The 18,414-nt window shown below is 46.1% G+C and overlaps 1 protein-coding gene across 4 annotated transcripts in view; it reads left to right on the top strand.

Moving 5' to 3' along the window:
- The window catches only part of FKBP5 (FKBP prolyl isomerase 5), a 940,582-nt gene extending 924,001 nt beyond the window's left edge, over positions 1 to 16,581 (top strand). For all 4 annotated transcript variants that reach the window (XM_086923252.1, XM_086923254.1, XM_086923255.1 and 1 more), the window contains one exon: positions 14,065 to 16,581. In XM_086923252.1, coding sequence (XP_086779378.1) covers positions 14,065 to 14,184 — 120 coding nt within the window. In that variant the 3' untranslated portion in view covers positions 14,185 to 16,581. The remainder of the gene's footprint in view (positions 1 to 14,064) is intronic.
- Positions 16,582 to 18,414: the final 1,833 nt, after the last annotated feature.

Below are 18,414 nucleotides of genomic sequence, written 5' to 3'. Positions count from 1 at the left end.
CGCCGACGACACCCAGCTGATCCTCTCCCTCACCAGAGACCCCGCCACCGCCAGAACGAGCCTACACGAAGGGATTAAAGACGTCGCCGAGTAGATGAAGAACAGTCGCCTGAAACTGAACTCAGACAAGACGGAAGTCCTCGTCCCAGGACCATCACCCTCGGCCTGGGACGACTCCTGGTGGCCCCCCGCCCTGGGCGCCACTCCCAAGCCAACAGACCACGCACACAACCTGGGCGTCATCCTGGACTCCTCCCTCTCGATGACCAGTCAAGTCAACACCATCTCCTAATCATGCTTCAACACCCTACGCATGCTCCGCAAGATCTTCCGATGGATCCCGACCGAAACCAGGAAGACGGTCACCCAGGCACTCGTCACCAGCCGAATGGACTACGCAAACACCCTCTATGCCGGAACCACAGCCAAGCTACAGAAAAGACTCCAGCGCATCCAGAATGCCTCCGCCCGACTCATCCTGGACATCCCCTGACGCAGCCACATCTCCGGCCACCTGAAGGACCTACACTGGCTCCCCGTCAGCAAGAGGATCACGTTCGGGCTCCTCAACCACGCACACGTCTCTCCACGACCTGAGCCCCAAGTACCTCAACGACCGCTTGACCTTCTACACGCCCACCCGCCAGCTACATTCTACAAGCCTCGCCCTCGCCGCCGTACCACGCATCCGAAGAGCCACCGCCGGAGGCAGATCCTTCTCCTACCTGGCGGCCAAGACATGGAACTCCCTCCCCATCCATTTTCGACTGACCCAGGACCATCTCGCCTTCAGGAGACAACTCAAGACCTGGCTGTTCGAGCAATAGCGGACCCCTTTCCCCAAGCGCCTTGAGACCCTGCCGGGTGAGTAGTGCGCTATACAAATGCTATGATTGATTGATTGATTGATTGTGTTGTTATAGCAGGTTGCCCACAAGCAGCAGTGGAACACCTCTTCATAACTCTTTCTTTTGCATGTGCAGTCCAGAGTGGAATATTAACACCAAAACTAAAAGCCTTCAGGTTGAGGTAAATTTATGTTTGAGGCTGCCCAGGATTGGGACCTGGGAGGCCCTAGTAGTGACTGTATTGCTAGGAGGCACCTTGGTTTATCAGGCTGTGTTGTAACAGTTACAAGTTGTAAATGTTACAATTTCCAGCGGTGCTGCCACGAGCAGCAGCTGTTTTCTGCAACTTGGAGCAATTTGCACCGCAAACTGTTCCTGTTCCTTTGTTTCTGGTTCTGCCTTTCCCCCTCTGAGGCCAGGGGCCACAAGGGCATTGTCAGGGGTCACTTGGGCGGTGCCAGGGGTCATATTTGCGAGCCCTGGCAACCCTCCAGGTACATTTATGTAATTACAAAACACAAAATGTCAGCACCATTAGCATGGCAAGACCACCGTTGCCATCATCAACGAAACCATCATTGACTAAGTAAACTCACTTCCCCTTATCAATGACGACACTGTCGACAATGATGACAGCATTCAAGACACATTTTACAGTTAACACCCATATCTTCTAGAAATATCTGTAGAAGGTAACCCATTGTCATTTATGCCTGAAAATACATCAGCACGCAAGGTGTCTCCATGTCCGCTACAACTGGTCCTTGATGCAGAACGGTCCGAAGATGATGATGAAAATGGTCCTATTGGGCCCGCTTCAAGGCCAGCACAATTGTAACTAAAATATCAGGACAAAATACAGCAAAAGAACGTACCATATCCCACGTGACCTGTATGTTTTCTATATTGGCTCAATGCCCCCACCATAAGCAGTTATCATTAAAAAGGACTCGCTGCAACTCTTCGACAGGTTGATCCTTTCTCTAAACAAAATTAGATTTCCCACCGAAAGCCTCAAATTAGGGGAGGTACCTAGGGTACCTCTCCTGATTTGAGGCTGGCTTTCGGAGGGAAATCAAATTATTCAGATCCTAATCTTGGGCGCACCTTCTAATAAATAAGTCTGTCCTTGGAAACCAGTCCTTGATCATAATCTAGATAAACCAAGTATTTGAAACCTGATGTGAGCTCTCATTAGTGCTTAAAAATTACAGAATGGATGGCAGTTGCCACTGACTATAGATCACAGACAGCGTCCTGATGAAGGTTGCTTTATTTTCTTCAACCGTCCTTTAACTTCCTAAACACGCGTCAGCTCAATTCTGTCTTTACATATTTTGCTTCATAAATGAGAGAAAGAACGCAAGAAACTTTAAAGCTGTACGTCTATCATACCAATAACATGGAATAATCCTTATGACGTTGTTAAATTTGCTACTAATGTTTTGACATGTAGGCCTCTTGTATGATTGGGTGCAAATGATTTTCCGATCATGTTATACTTTGATGTTTGATGTTTTTTGTTTTGTTTATACATGTTCTGAACTCATCTGGAGCTCACAAAATCCATGTATACAGCTTTGAAAAAATCCTTTTTATTGTACAAAGTATTCATATTGATTAATAATAAACTATAACTTGAACTGGTCTGATCTATGGCTCCTAAATATTGTTAACCTTTAGGGCTTTATTAATCTAATTGGTGAAGTTTGTGTTCTGTAAGTGGCACCGACTGCAAGTACAGGCCTGTAGTCGCAGTTAGAGTGGTCTCTCATGGGTGGCATAATACATGCTACAGGTAATGGGAGACCCCTGGTGTACCTATGCCCTGGGTACCTCAGTAACATATACTAGGGACTTATGGGGGTACACCAGTAGCCAATTGGGGAGGTGCAGAAGTAATTACCATGTCACATTTAGAGAGTAAGCTCAGTGACTGGGGTCCTGATTAGCAGTATCCCTGTCAGACTAGTCACAAAAACATACTGACACCAGCAAAACATAGGGGTAACTGTGAAAGCAGATCCTGCTTTCATACACCTGTTAAACAGCCAGGTTTTATAGGAGTTGCCTGAACCTTGTATATTTAGGTGCAGATCTGATGTGAGGGGGAAGAGAGTTCCCAATGCGGGGGCAATCATCAAAATTAGCACCGCCCAACTTCTTCCTTTTAAATTTTAGTATAGTCAGGAGGTTCAGGTAGGCCGGTCTTAGGTTACGATTGGGGGTGTAGCTCTGAATTCTGGAGGATATGAATGCCAGGCTTTTGCCATGTGGAGATTTAAAGGTGATGCAGCCAGTTTTGAAGATGGTCCTGTGGGCAGTACTGGGAGTCAATGTATATTTTTCAGAAATGGTTTGACATGGCAGTGTCTGAGTTGTGGAAAGACCAGCCTAGCTGCCTGGGTTTGTGCTATTTGTAACTTGCGGTTGAGGCCTATTAGGGTCCCAAATAGAAGGCGTTTGCTCAGTCTCCCCTGGAGATAACTAAAGCACTGATCATTTGAACGAGGGCTTCAAAGGTGGAGTATTTCCTGATTGTTTCTGATTTCCTAATTGGAAATCACTGTCCTGTTTGTGGTTACATGGAGAGATCCTCCACGATGATCTCAAGGCGTTTTACTGCTTTCTTGGGCATGGGAGGAGATCCCATCTCAGGGGGACAGAATGAGGGATTCCATTGGTGGAGTTTGTTTTTGGTGATTACAATTTCTGTTTTATGATAATTTAGTTGTAGCTGGTGGCCTTTCATCCAGTTGCAAATGTATAACATTGTGCTTTGGAAGAACTACATGGATTCCGAGGTGTTATTAGTGGTGAAAAGCAGCTGCATATCATCAGCGTAATTAGATTTTCACATTTCGCTTCTGTAGGGAATGTACCGGGGGAGGGGGATATAAAGATTAAAGAGATGGGGTATTGGGAGGATCCTTTTAGTACTCCACAATTTAATTGGACCTTAGATAAACTGAAGGGGAGTGACAGACCAATTGAAAGCGGGTGTTTGAGAAAGGATTTTGTCCAGGGCAGTGCCCGCGGCCTTGACACAGTCGATCAGAATAGCATGGTCGACAGTGTCAAAGGCCGTTAATAGATCTAGGAGGACCAGTGCCTGAGGGATGCCTTTATCTGCTTCTTCTCTCATGTAGTCTACTACAGAGAGTATGACTGTTTCTTTTGAGTGTACAGGTCAAAAGCCTGCTTGGTGAAGGTTAACGAAATTTGAGATTTGGGTCCTCTGAGTAAGGAGCAGAGATGCTGAGCGACATGGTCAATCAATCAATCAATCAGGGGAATTGTAAGCGTGCTTCTCATCCGTAAGGGTCTCAAGGCGCTGGGGGCGGAGGGGGGTATGCAGCTCCGCTCAGTCGAAGAGCCAGGTCTTGAGTGTCTTCCTGAAAATGTCCAGGGAGGGGGCGCATCTGATGTCGATAGTCCTCTAGTAGCTTTGCTACATAAGTGAGTAAAGAGATGGGGCAACTTTTTTCAAGATCGCAGGGTTCTCTCTTGGTTTTTTTAGGAGTGGGATTACCATATCCTCCTTGAAGGATTATGTGACACTGCCCTGACAAAGGGATCGGTTAACGAGGGAGATAGCTGGGTCAGAGAAGAGAGAGAATATGGTTTTTAGGATTAGAGGGGAGCAAGTGTCTTTCAGGGATCGAGATCTAACTTTGTCTATCAGATCCATGAGGCAACGTTTTTGGGAGAAACAGAGTGTGGAGGAGTTTCTGTCTTCAGATGGGGTCACATTGGCTGGTTAGCTGGGGGTTGCTATCTTTTATCGCCTTGATTTTGTCAATGAAAAATAAGTTCAGAGCATCACATGAGTTTTGAGTGGGTAGGATAGGTAGGGTAGTTCTGTCCGGGTCAGATAGTTTTGGCACAGTTCCAAAAATGTATTTTGTTTTATTTACAGAGTTTAGAATTTTGTTTGAAACCAGGTTGATTTAACTTGCATGATTGATTTTTTTTGTAAGCTTTGTGTTTCACCATTTCCGTTCTACCTGGCGTAGTTCAAGTTTGGCTGCCTTTAGCTCTTCTGAATGCCATTTAGACGCTTCATGGTGTGAGAAGTTGGCCTGGCATATGCTGTCCACTAGTTATAGTGGGCACCTTGTACCAGTCCAAACAACCCCTTAGAGATGATCGGTTAAAGACAACCTTATTTGAAAGCTATCCTAGTGGTAGCTATGGAGAGGAGCCTTCAGGCTAAGTCTTGAAGGAATGTAAAGCAGCTTGTTTAACCAGTCTATAATCTCTTGAATGGCTAAATAAAAGGAAAACCACACCAGGTGTATATATATATGTGTTTATTCTGAACACACCGAACTTGTCTCTTTATGGGGCCAGAGGTCAAAGCACATACGTTACACTTAATATCACACAGTAAATTAGCACAATATACGTTGAGCCCAAGGGGCGTACCAAACCATATATTAAGAAAGTGGTGTAAGAACCACGACTTGACTAGACACAAGGCCTAGAGCCTGTAGAATTTCTGGGGCCACAAGGAACCTGCCAAGGTAGTTACACAGGGGACCCACCTGGGATGCGTGCAGTGTGAGAACACAGCAGCGAATCGCAATTAGCTTCTATGGGGAGAGTCGTGGTTGGAAATTTAAAGATTAGGGACACTTAGGAGAGGACTTTGAGCAAACCCCTTTAGACTTAAGGGGTTCTAGACCAGCACCCACTGGAGCACCGGAGTATTAGATTTACCTCACACATGGAAGCCTGGTGCATAGGTGACTTGGTGTTGTGAATCGTCGTCGATTTTAATGGCGATCTGCTGCAAAGTGCTGCTGCCGTCAAAGTGGAAAGTGTCCGGTGTGATGCAAGCCTGGATCGAAGATGAAAAGAACATGAAAGCAGAGGGGACAGAGTCAGGGTCACTTGCTAGTGACCAGGGGCACGCGATAGACGAATGCCACCGATGTAGGGTGATTTAAGGTTGAAGAGATGAAGCTTGACTCTGCAGCCAGGAGGCGTCTACGACCACCAGGAGCTGGTTTGAGCTGCTCCACAAAGGATGGGGAGTACTGTGGTGTCGGTGACTGGATTGGACCCAACAAGCCTTGGCAACAGCAACCCACGCCGAAAGTGACGAAAGGCTTTGGTGCGGACCAGCAAGGTCCGAGGGACTCGCCAAATGGTGGAGAGTCGGGGCACATCTGGAGCAACCAGGTAAACTCACGAAAAGTCATAGTTGCCTTCTCAGGGACCCACCAGTCAACGGACTAGGGATCGCGAATGTACCTCGAGCAAAAACACAAAGGGCCGGCTCACGAAACACTTGTGGAGTGTGGGCCAGCAATCTTCGGTGGAAAAGGTGCTCAGGGTCTGGGCTACAAGTCTCCCAATGTACAGCCTCAAGGAACGTCGAGAAGCTGATGCACTTGCAAATGTGCACGGTATCCAGGGGTTCCGGTTCCACGGTACTCACGAGGGCTGTGGGTCTCAGCTTTGCTGGGGACTGAGGTCGGCCTCGGAGAAGTCTGGAAATACACCTCCTGGGCTGCAATCTCTTCGGAGTCCGGCAGGAGCTTCGGAGATGCAGACCTGTCAGATGCATCTTAGGTGCCTGCCAAGCAGGGGAGTAACTCCTTTACTCCAAGGGACATTCTTCAGTCATCTAGTCGTGTAGATTGTCGAAGTTCCAGGATATCAAGGACGAAATGCAAAATCTAACATCAATCACCAATGAACTCCTAAACTATAAATAAAGCTACTAGCGCCACCGTGAACCGAATTAGTCAGCAAACCAGCAGATACTTCACCACGAATCCACATCCAAACTATACAACACGGATTAAAATACCCTCCCCGAATGACACAGATCTTCCTACGAGGGCAATGGATGGACTATCTGACAATGACTTACATGACCTTCTAATATCATACACCAACCATAATGACAGCAGCAAGTCTCTAGATGGCACTATCCAATCCATTTGATCCAACCCCTACAGAGAACCCACTCACAACTAATGATCCATAATTAGGGAAATTCTCACAAAATTCAACAAATTGCAGTCTACCCTCACTCACTCGACTAGCAAACTAAAGTGTGCACTAACCAATTGCCGATTGGCTAACAAACATGCTGCCGTAATTTATGATCTCAACCTCTCGAATGATCTGGACATCATCATCCTCACCGAAACATGGCTAAAGAGTTCCTCTGCTCCCTTCCTTGACCTACTGGTCCCCCCTAGTCATGGTATATTTCGCCTGGATAGAATTGAGAAACCCAGAGGGGGGTTAGCCTGCATCTATCGAAACACAATCACAGTTAATCAAGCAAACTCCATCTCCTTGGCCTCCTGTGAATATCTCTGCACCAACATCTCTGATGACAATCAATCAATCAATCAATCATCGCATTTCTATAGCGCACTACTTACCCAGAGGGTCTCAAGGGGCTGGGGGGGGGGGGATCTGCTACTGCTCGAACAACCAGGTCTTGAGTTGCTTCCTGAAGGCGAGGTGGTCCTGGGTCAGGCGGAGGTGGGTGGGGAGGGAGTTCCATGTCTTGGCGGCGAGGTAGGAGAAGGACCGTCCCCCTGTGGTGGCTCTATGGATGCGGGGGACGGCGGCGAGGGCGTGGCTGGTCGAACGAAGCTGGCGTTTGGGAGCGTAGAAGTTGAGGCGGCTGTTGAGGTATCCTGGGCCTTGGCTGTGTAGGGCTTTGTGTGCGTGGGTGAGGAGACTGAAGGTGATTCTCTTGTTGATCGGGAGCCAATGCAGATCTCTCAGGTGTCCGGAGATGTGGCTGCGACGGGGGATGTCCAGGATGAGTCGTGCTGAGGCGTTCTGGATCCGCTGGAGTCTCTTCTGGAGTTTGGCGGTGGTTCCGGCGTAGAGGGTGTTGCCATAGTCCAGACGGCTGGTGACGAGGGCCTGGGTGACCGTCTTCCTGGTCTCGGTGGGGATCCACCGGAAGATCTTACGTAGCATGCGCAGGATGTTGAAGCATGACGAGGAGACGGCGTTGTCTTGTCTGGTCATGGAGAGGGAGGAGTCCAGGATGAAGCCCAGGTTGCGTGTGTGGTCTGTTGGTTTGGGTGCGCTGCCTAGGGCGGGGGGCCACCAGGAGTCGTCCCAAGCGGCGGGTGAGGATCCCAGGATGAGGACTTCCGTCTTATCTGAGTTCAGTTTCAGGCGGCTGTTTTTCATTCATTCGGCTACCTCTTTCATCCCCTCGTGAAGGTTGGCTCTGGCGGTGGCGGGGTCGTTGGTAAGGGAGAGGATCAGCTGGGTGTCGTCGGCGTAGGAGATGATGTTGAGGTTGTGCTGGTGTGCGATGTCTGCGAGGGGGCTCATGTAGATGTTGAAGAGGGTTGGACTGAGCGAGGAGCCTTGAGGGACGCCGCAGATGACTTCGGTGGCTTCAGATCTGAACGGGGGGAGGCGGACTCTCTGTGTTCTTCCGGCGAGGAAGGAGATGATCCACTCCAGTGCCTTCTCCTGGACTCCGACGTTGCTGAGGCGTTGTACTAGGGTACGATGGCAGACAGTGTCGAAGGCCGCGGAGAGGTCGAGGAGGATGAGGGTCGCTGTTTCTCCGTTGTCGAGCAGCGCTCGGATGTCATTGGTGACTGCGATCAGGGCGGTCTCAGTGCTGTGGTTGGCCCGGAAGCCAGACTGCGAGGGGTCGAGGGATCCGTTCGTCTCGAGGAAGGCGGCCAGCTGCTTGTTGACGGTCTTCTCGATGACTTTTGCAGGAAACGGGAGCAGCGAGATGGGGCGGTAGTTCTTGAGGTCGGTGGGGTCAGCCGATGGCTTCTTGAGTAGAGCGCTGAGTTCGGCATGCTTCCAGCTCTCCGGGAAGGTAGCGGTGTCGAAGGAGGTGTTGATGATGTCCCGCAGGTGGGGTGCGATGATAGCGTCAGCCTTGTTGAAGACGTGGTGAGGGCAGGGGTCGGTCGGAGATCCGGAGTGGATGGAGTTCATCGTGCGGACGGTGTCTTCGGTGCTGATCGGAGTCCAGGCGCGGAGGGTGGTGGTGGGGGGCGGTGGTTCGGTGGTTCGGTCGTGGTGTTCGTCGGTTGAGTGCTGAAGCTGTTGTGTATGTCCGCGATCTTGTTGTGGAAGTAGGAGGCGAGGGAGTTGCAGAGGTCTTGCGAAGGGGTGATGTCGTTGTTTCCGGCGTTGGGGTTGGAGAGCTCTTTGACGATGTTGAAGAGTTCTTTGCTGTTGTGTGCGTGCGTTGTTGTCCAGTCGTTCCTTGAATGCAGTTTTCTTGGTGGCGCGGATGAGTTGGTGGTGTTTCCGGGTGGCGAGCTTGAGGGCAGTCATGTTGTCCGGTGTTGAGTCTCTGCGCCAGGTTCTCTCGAGGGCTCGGCAGTTCTTCTTGGAGCTCTTGAGTTCGTCGGTGAACCATGGGGCTTTCTTGCTGCCGGGTCTGCTGGGCGGGGTCCTCAGAGGGGCGAGCTCGTCTGCGCAGGGCATCATCTGCAAACTTCACATACTATACCACACTCTGTGTGACAATCTGAAGTTCATTGATGAACTAATGGAAGTCATTATAGCCAACGCCAACTCACTAGTGCCGCAGATCTTCCTGGGAGACTTTAATCTCCATTGGAACTATACTGGTGATCATGATGTAAGCGGTCTCAAATCCTTTCTGTCAGACCAGGATCTGTCCCAATTCTGCAAAAGTCCAACCCACAACAAGGGCCTCATCATAGCTAAAACAAACACTATATCACTAGAATCCATCTCCCCATGTGGCTGGACTGATCACTACAGCATCTTCTTCTCCATCAACAGTGAGGTAACTCCAAAACAAAGCCAATCTACAAAAACCAAACAATGGAAAAGGAATATCCAAATATTAATCCCAGCGTCTTGGTATCTCAATGCAATTCCACCCTGACCCCCTCAACAGACATGACAGACGTCCATGATCTCACAGATTTTTACATTGTCACTATGCTTGAAATCCTTGATACCACAGCGCCCCTCCAAGAAAAAAAACATATCCACCAAAATCACCAAACCATGGTTCAATGAGAGCCTATACTCACTCTGGCGCAAGTTAAGACTAGCTGAGCGAACATGGAAATCAGCACCCTCCACTGATCACCTATACCAACTTAGAGCACTGAGAAGTACTTGCAACAGAAAAGTTTTAAAAGCTAAAGCAGACTTTTTCAAAACACAGCTGAACCAAGCCATTAACCGTCCCAAAAAACGATTCTAAATCGTAAACAACAATCGCGTAACTCTCCAAACGTAGTGGAGCTAAGCAACCCGGCTACCCCTTACTGCGACGAACTTGCCAAATTCTTCCAAGAAAAGACTAGAACCATTGAAAATGACATTCAATCCAAGAAAGACCTCCAACAAACTACTGACCATGAGTCTTTTTTTTTTTTTACACACAGATCAAGTACCATTTTAGCTTTCCGATCGAAGCTCCAAAAAACAATGCCAACTGGCACTCCTTCTCACCCTTCCATCCCAGAACACAAAATCTATAGCACCCTGCTAGCGATCAACCCTGCCAATCACTTCTCTGAACCCCTACCCCCATCTTTATTCAAAATGATAAGGACCTCTATTCTACTCCTATGGGCAAAAATTGTTAATGTCTCTCTGAGGCAAGGCTCCATACCTGACGGCCTTAAAATAGGGCAGGTCACACCTATACTAAAGAAAGTTAATTCCCTCTCCACAGACCTCAACAACTATCGCCCTATATCCAACATCCCCACTATGGCGCAACTATTGGAAAAATGTGTACAAATTCAACTTTGCAACCACATCGAGAACTTCATCCTCCTGGATAAAAACCAATCCAGCTTCCGTCAAGGCCACAGTACCGAATCAGCACACATAATGGATGACATTTTAGAAATGTTACATCATAACGAATTGTGCCTATTGATACTTCTTGACCTATCTTCCGCTTTCGACGCGGTTAAACACGACAATCTACTGTCCCTACTTGAACGAAGGTTGGGCGTAACCGGTCCAGTGTTACAATTGTTCACCTCCATCCTAAGCAACTGAACCCAAAGAATCAAATGAAGCAATCCATCTCTCAACCATCCATGGTCACTCTAGGAGTTCCACAGGGATCAGCACTATCACCAATCCTTTTTAATCTACTCATGGAACCCCTGGCTGAAGCGCTGAATTCTGCAAATATTCTATATCTCCTATACGAAGACGACACACAACTATATATGAAAATCTCCTCATCAGATGACTTAATCTCCCTCAACCCCATTCTTCATAATACCCAAAGTTGGCTCAATGGCAACCACCTCAGGCTCAACAACAAGAAAACTGAATTCCTCCTCATCTCCCCTCTCAATCACACATCCAAGATAGAATTATGACTGAAGCATCTAACTTCCTTTGATTGCGCCCCACACATCATTGACTCCGCAAAATCCCTGGGAGTCACCCTGGATTAACATTTAAATATGCAGGCACAAATCTACAATGCCACCAAGGGAGCCAATCATCAGTTGAGTATCCTAATGAAACTTAAACCCTTCCTCCCACGGACTGATCTAAAAATGGCGGTACAAGCTCTAGTACTACCAAGACTGGACTATGGAAGCACCTCTCTATGCGGTCTTCCAAAATACAAGCTAGCACCGCTCAGGGCACTGCTTAACGCTGCAGCCAGGATGGTCACCGGAATAAAAAGAAATAACCACATCACCCCGGCCTTGAAGGCTCGGAACTGGCTACCCTACGAGGCAAGAATACAACTAAAGATCACCTGCATGACACATAAAGCCCTACATAGCAACACCTCCAGCTATTTAGTACAAAAGCTAGAACGGTAGGGAGGATGCAGACATTCGCAAAGTTCAAGCTCAATACTACTAAAACCTCAATCCCTCCGGAAAAGGAGAACTGGGTGCAGAGCTTTCTCGGTTATCACACCGAACATTTGGAACACCCTTACCTAAGATGTACGCAGAATTTCCTCCTTTACCGCCTTCAAAAAGAAGCGAAAATGTTTCTAATGAACAAATTAACATCCTAAAACTTTAACTCTCTGATGACTATTTGCCACCGATTATATCCAAGCACCAATGTCTACCTCTTTTATGTTGTATGCAATTTCCGATTGTATGTATAAATGTGTGATAACAGTGTACTGTTAAGCGCTCTGATACTCCGGTGGGTCATGTTCGCGCTATTTAAAACTTTATAAATAAATATCTGTACCAGGGTTTCATCCAGGTGTAAACTAAAGTCCTGTAGCCAGGGGTTCCTTTCTTATACCAAAGGAAGAGGTTGGACTTACTCTGGGGACCCACCTATGAGAGGGTTTGGAAAGAGGGGTGGCTACGCCCATTTTCTTTGTCCAGTTTCGCGCCAGAGCCAGGGCTGGTAGTCCCTGCAACCGGTTTGAACTGGGATATGCACAGGGACATCAAATGTGCACCCAATGCAGACTTCAAAGCACTCTCGGAGTGCACCCACCCAGCCCCAATACACTAAAGCCTGTCTGGGAGGTGGTTACACCTCCCTGTGACAAGAAACCTATTGTCCAGGCCTCCCCTGCTGGAGTTTCGTCCAGCAGCAGGAGACCTGACTCGTGTCTGTGGCTGCAGCATCCATTTTGTGATGCCAGGGCTCTTTTAAACTGGTACCTTGTGTACCAGTGTGGACATGTCTCTCCCTCTAGAAGGGCGTAATTCTACCCTCGCTGCCGGGACTGGAAGGAGAGGGGGGTACGTTTCCAAAGTGTTTGACACCAAACACTACATGTTTCTGTGCAGCCATTCCAAAGTTTGCATTTACCGCAAGGTTATAATGCACTTAAGTGTATATGGTCTGGCTGCATCACAGAACAGTCCCAGAGAATAGGTTTCGAAGGCTGCAGAGAGGCCCTGCTCATGGATGGGCACCCTCTCACACACAACCCAGCACCCTGCCTTCAAGATAGATTGATAAGGCCTGCCATAGGTGTGACTGATAGGTTTTTATGTGTAGTGATTTAAGGTAGATATAGGTAACCTATATCTAAGTAAGGGATGCATGCACCACCTAACCCAGGCTGCAGTACGAGTCTTGTGTTGTCATTTTGGAAGGCAGGACCCCGGCCGAACTAAGTCAAAAACCATCAAAACACCAGGAAAAAAGTGGGGGCAACCATGTAGTTAGAATTCACCTTCCTACACATGGCATTGAGTTTGTTTGGTTTCGCGAAGAGGAGCATAAGTGTTGCTGGCTACTGTTAACCAGTCCGATATTACCTCCTCAAATTCATCCAGGTTTTCTGTAGGGGTGGGTAAGGAGAGTGACTGAGTCGCAGAAGGTGTCAAGATTGATACCATTCTAATTCCTGGAGAGAAATTTCAGACGTGGGGGGTTTCAGTGGGGTCAGATCATTCAAAGTGAATTTAATTAGGTGGTGGTGTGACCATACACTAGGAGAGACAGTGAGATTGAATGTGGTTAGGTTAGTGGGCCAGACCCTGTCTAATGTGCGACATTTGACATGTTTGAGTACAAGCACATGTTAATCGAAGTTAAGACTGCTAAGTATATCAATCAGATCGGTGAAACTTTGGCCGCTGGTATCCTTGTTCGCCCAAGCTATCTTCTTTCCGGCTTAAAGCTTACGTTCTAGGCTCATATAATGATATTGATATAGTTTTATAGAGCGCTTGAATGCCCAAAGGCTTCTTGTAGCTAGCGTCTTTTTCTATCCCAAAAGGGAGGTCTATTGGGGCAGAGAGCAAGAAAACAACCAGCTTTTTAGCGGTTTTCTAAATAACATTAGATTTGGCTGAGCTTTGTACATATTTTACAGGTGAAAGAGATTTAACTTCTGCCACCCCAGGATGTTTTGTAGATTTTAGGCATCACAACGGTTTTTGAGGAGGAGGAGCTAGGCATTCTCCTGGGGGTGTACCATTCGATTTTCCTCCTAATATATAGTGATTTTGCACCTACTCCAGTACTGTGAAATGAACAGGCCTTTCAATGTATGAATGAAGGGGCAGGTAAACTCAGTAACTTTTTCATCTTTACCACTACCTAAGCGGCAGCCATAATGCAGTGATTTTACGGTGACAAATATCAGGGAATGCCATTTTCTTTGCTTACCATCCTGTTATTAATGTGAGTTACAGTCATGTAATCAGAAGTATACTGTTAATTGAAATGCTGCATTGCATCACAACTATATCATCTTTAATGGGTCATTTGATCTATTTTTTCTGTCTCTCAGGAGGAAGAGGAGTCTGCAAGTAAAACCCAAGCAGAGAGTTATGCGGAGAAGGGTGATCCACCTGAGAAGGGAGTGGAATACTTCACGAGTGAACTCAAGGAGGCTGGGGGCGATGTATGAGAGAGGAGAAGGAGGGGGACTCTCTGACCCCAGCACTTGTAAGGAAGCTCAGGACTGAATTGTGTTTGTTGTGAAGATCAAGTCCACGTGTGTAATCTTGAAGGAAAAGCGAACTCAGTTTCATTTTGAAGAATTGCATCGAACTGTTAACACACTCACTGGACATGACCTAAAGAGGTGCTCCCTTCAAGAGTCCAGAAGACCCAAGAAGAATGATCCACGCAGTAATTGAAGAGGCACAACAGACGTTGATGGAATATTGCACATCAAATACAAAATGATAATTGGCATAGGGCACACACTGAAGAATCTCCGAGGGCAGCGAGCACAGTGGACCATTTGAAACGACAGTAGAGGTGTATTCTTGGAAACGCAACATTGCAGAACCAACCGAGAGAGAAATCCCTGTAGGAGATGCACTTTCTAAGAAAAACAATTCTGCAGAGAGAATGGGGCACTCTTTTAAAAAAATCACTGTCAAAACAATGTATATACTAGCAAACTATTTAGAGGTGCTTCCTAGGACAACTAGCACGGAAGATGTGCCTTTTGGGACAATTAATTTTACAAGGCGCCTTACCACAAAAGCACAACAGTGAAATCTTCATGTCCAACTATTACTGCAGAACAAGCAGTTAGCCACAGGAGAGTTTTGTGCAGTATGTCTACCGTGAAGTTCCAGGGCTCTTTATGAGGCTCAGTAGGAGTGAATTGCTCCATTAACCAGGATGCAGTGTACTCGAGTTGGACTATTGAGAAGTTTATCGCTGCACAGGGTAAACAAAAGGTAGTGATGTGATTTAGTCATTGCAACATCCATTAACAGACACAGCCTGAAATTCCACTCTTCCTACAGGTCCTAGCATTCTCAAATTGTTCATATTAGTGCACAGCAACAATTGTATGTCTTTTCACAATGCTCTGAAAGTGTACACCGTTCTACTGCCTCTCCTACTAATGGCATCAGAAAACTACATCCACTGTTGGCATATACACCTCTTATTGCTCATTACCTTGCTGAGGGACAACATGTGTTTGAGATATTTCTCTTCCAGCCCTTTCCACCCTCTGAAAAGCATACAGCTTGTGATGGCCTCTTTTCTACGGCTGAATGCCTACTTCTCTCCTACTTTTCCTGCATTTATCTGGGGTTTCCTTCACTCTATCTACTACAGAAGGTCTACAGTCACACCCATCACTTGCCTTCGGTCACAACCTCTATCCTTTAATAAAGAGGTTGCTTTAACTCTGATTGTTGGCAATCATCGAACATGTACATACCTTGTAAAAGGCTGTACAACCCACACCTGAATTACCTTCATTCATTACAGCTGGTTTGCTGTTCCCTCCATTCTCAGAGATTTATTGGAAAGGGTTGTCTAGCCGGTAATCCCACTCAGTGAGTTCATTCCTCACAGGCAACAGAATCAGGAGTAAAATAGTGTGCCCCTGGAAAAAAGTGGCAGAAGCCAGTGTCTAACTTGCTGTGCATGTTCAAGGCAATAGCCTCCTCTTTCGATGGTCTTAGGTTGCTTTTATCTCTTCATCACACCTCTCTATATTGTCTATTTGTATAACCTTCTAAAGAAATACTGAACAACATGTTCCATTCTCTTTATGCAAGGTCGACTGATTTGTCCAAATGTTCTACCAGAGAAAGCCTCCTAGCTTTAAAGAATGATGTTCTGCATTTGTATTGGCATTTAACGTATGATGCTGAGTAGTCCAGTCATGGTCATTTTGGGGAGATATGATTAAAATTACACCATGTTATTATGAAACAGAGGTCTTTTAAAAGGTTGTAACAATTCTAAAACCAAACACATAGAACAAAAACATGAGGAAACCATGTTTTCCATCATATTTTTTCAGTAACCTTTATGAACTTTGAATATCTATCTCCCCATGTAGGATCTTTGAACAATTTTTGCAAAGAAAATTACTGCTTAGAAAATTACTTCTGCTTTATGCCTGTCCCACTCAGCTCTCTGGCTTCCATAGTGAGCCCCAGAATGGGAGCCATGCTGGAGCCTCGCAGTAGCTGTGCGATTTGTGAGTTCAGCAAACTGCACCATGTTTCCTTCGGAATTGTTAATGTTACAACTGAGCAAAATTCCTAAGAGGATGCTCTCTCTTACCTTGCACCTTATTCTGACCAAAGGTTCACTCGAAGTGTGTGGAGCATTGCCACTGCCTTGGTAGTCTGCATACAAAATGTAGGAGATTGCTGCTATGACTTGCAGGTCATGACTTTGAATCCTAGCTAGCCCAACATAACTTATCACCCTTCAGATGTATGTAAATTGAGTACCAATACACTGGGTAATAGTAACATCTTTTGTTTACAGTGCTTAAACATAACAAAAATGCATCATAAAAATATTTTGTTTAATTATATTTGACACTGAGAGATTATTCATTAACTAGGACAGCTTTGTCATTGGGAGCACTGTTGATGTTCAGGATCCTGAGTAAATTTCCCAAAATGGAACAGAAAGCTCTGCCTGGCTCAGCCCATTCCTCAGGATTTTCCAGATTCAGGCTATGACATTGATTCATCATAAAGGTACGAGCCCTAGACAAAAGCATTTCCAAATGGCCCCAGTCTTTAACATAAATATCTTGCAGGTAAGCCCAATCATCCATCTCCAGGACTCCAAACCCGAGATGATACCAGCTGCAAGGAGAAGCACATACTCAGGGAGAAGAAGCAGATCCCTTTTGAGAGACGGGACTCTTCCAAGATCAGGACATCCTTCATGCAGGCCACACAGGGTTTCTGCCACTGACACATCACAGTACAAGCCTTGAAAAAACTATCATAAAATCACAAAGAACTTTCCTATTAATAACTTTACTACTTTATGTTGTCAAAGTCAACTGTGTGAGATTTCTCTGCTAATCGTTCCATTTATTTGTGATTGAATCTCATTTTTTACCTACTTTAGCTAAATAGTGCAGGGAGAGTAAGAAAACAGTACAGTTTTCCAGAGTCCGCATTTTCTGGGTAACTGATTGGGTGAAGAACATGTCATCATCTACCTTCTCCTATCTCACCTGCTTCTTCAGAGGAAATAGTGGAATTGGTTTTATATGGGATAAAGATTTTGGCAAATCATTTACTAAGATATACGCTCAGCTGCCGCAGCATTGTTCAGCAACTATGACAGATCCTTATAGAAAGCAATCCAGCATCTACTGGCTCAGGAATGAAAGTGTTTCTTTCGGAAATTGTGTGTTTTACCAATGTATTATCAGTGTAACAAAGGGTAAAGCGGAGAGTCTGCTAGTGGATATTGCCAAGGCATATCCATGAGGAGATTTTTTATGGTTGGGACTTGTAGATCCTAATTAGCCAGCATAGGAGTCTAGCGCTTCCATTCTAGGGTTGCCCTTTAATCAGTCCTCATGCAGATGAAATTTTAACAAAATAGGGTTTTACTGAAACTTTAATGGAAAGGGTTGTCAGGCCAGTATCCCACTCAGCGAGTTCACTCCTCACAGGCAACAGAATTAGGTGCAAAATATTGTGTCCCTGGAAAAAAGTGGCAGACGCAAGCATCTAACTTGCTATGCATTTTAAAGCAATAGCTTTATTCTGTTCTTGAATACCCAGGATGGTAAAGGCGGCCTTTTTCTGTCATCTTCACCTTCCAGTGTGGCAAATATTTTATAATGCTTGGATGCTCAGTATTGTACAGTATGCATGTGTGTTTGGGTTTACACCTTTGTCAACCCATATCTTACCAAACCATGCTTCTATATCTAAACTGGATGGCTCAAGACCATGAAGTGCTTTAAGCATTGAACATGACCATGGAGTGCCATTCCTCAAAAAGACAGTTACATCAACTTCAATTACTTGCTTTGTGTGTGAAATAGGGCGAAAGTAGGGCACTTTCCTTTTGTAGACCTGGCACCGGGTGAAGAAAGCTAACGTCAGGGTGCTGAAGCTTCACTGTATCTCTCTCTCAAAGAAGACTAAATGTGTTCCAAATAAAGAAGACTAAATGTGTTCCAAATAAAAAAGACAAAATGTGTTACATAGATCTTCTGGATGCATATTGCCGTTGCCACCAAACAACAAATATGTCTTGCCTTACCTTTTAGCTTGAATTTGACCCCATCCTCAAAGTCCAGTTTCTTCGCTTGTTATGTGCTCCCTTTTATAATGAGTTTAAAATATCACTGTAGTCCTTTGCCATTAAGGGCAAATCAAATTGGTGGTTC

Source organism: Lissotriton vulgaris, chromosome 5 (genome assembly GCF_964263255.1).
Source record: "Lissotriton vulgaris chromosome 5, aLisVul1.2, whole genome shotgun sequence".
Taxonomy (NCBI): Eukaryota; Metazoa; Chordata; class Amphibia; order Caudata; family Salamandridae; genus Lissotriton; species Lissotriton vulgaris.
This window is presented reverse-complemented; position numbering and strand designations above follow the sequence as displayed.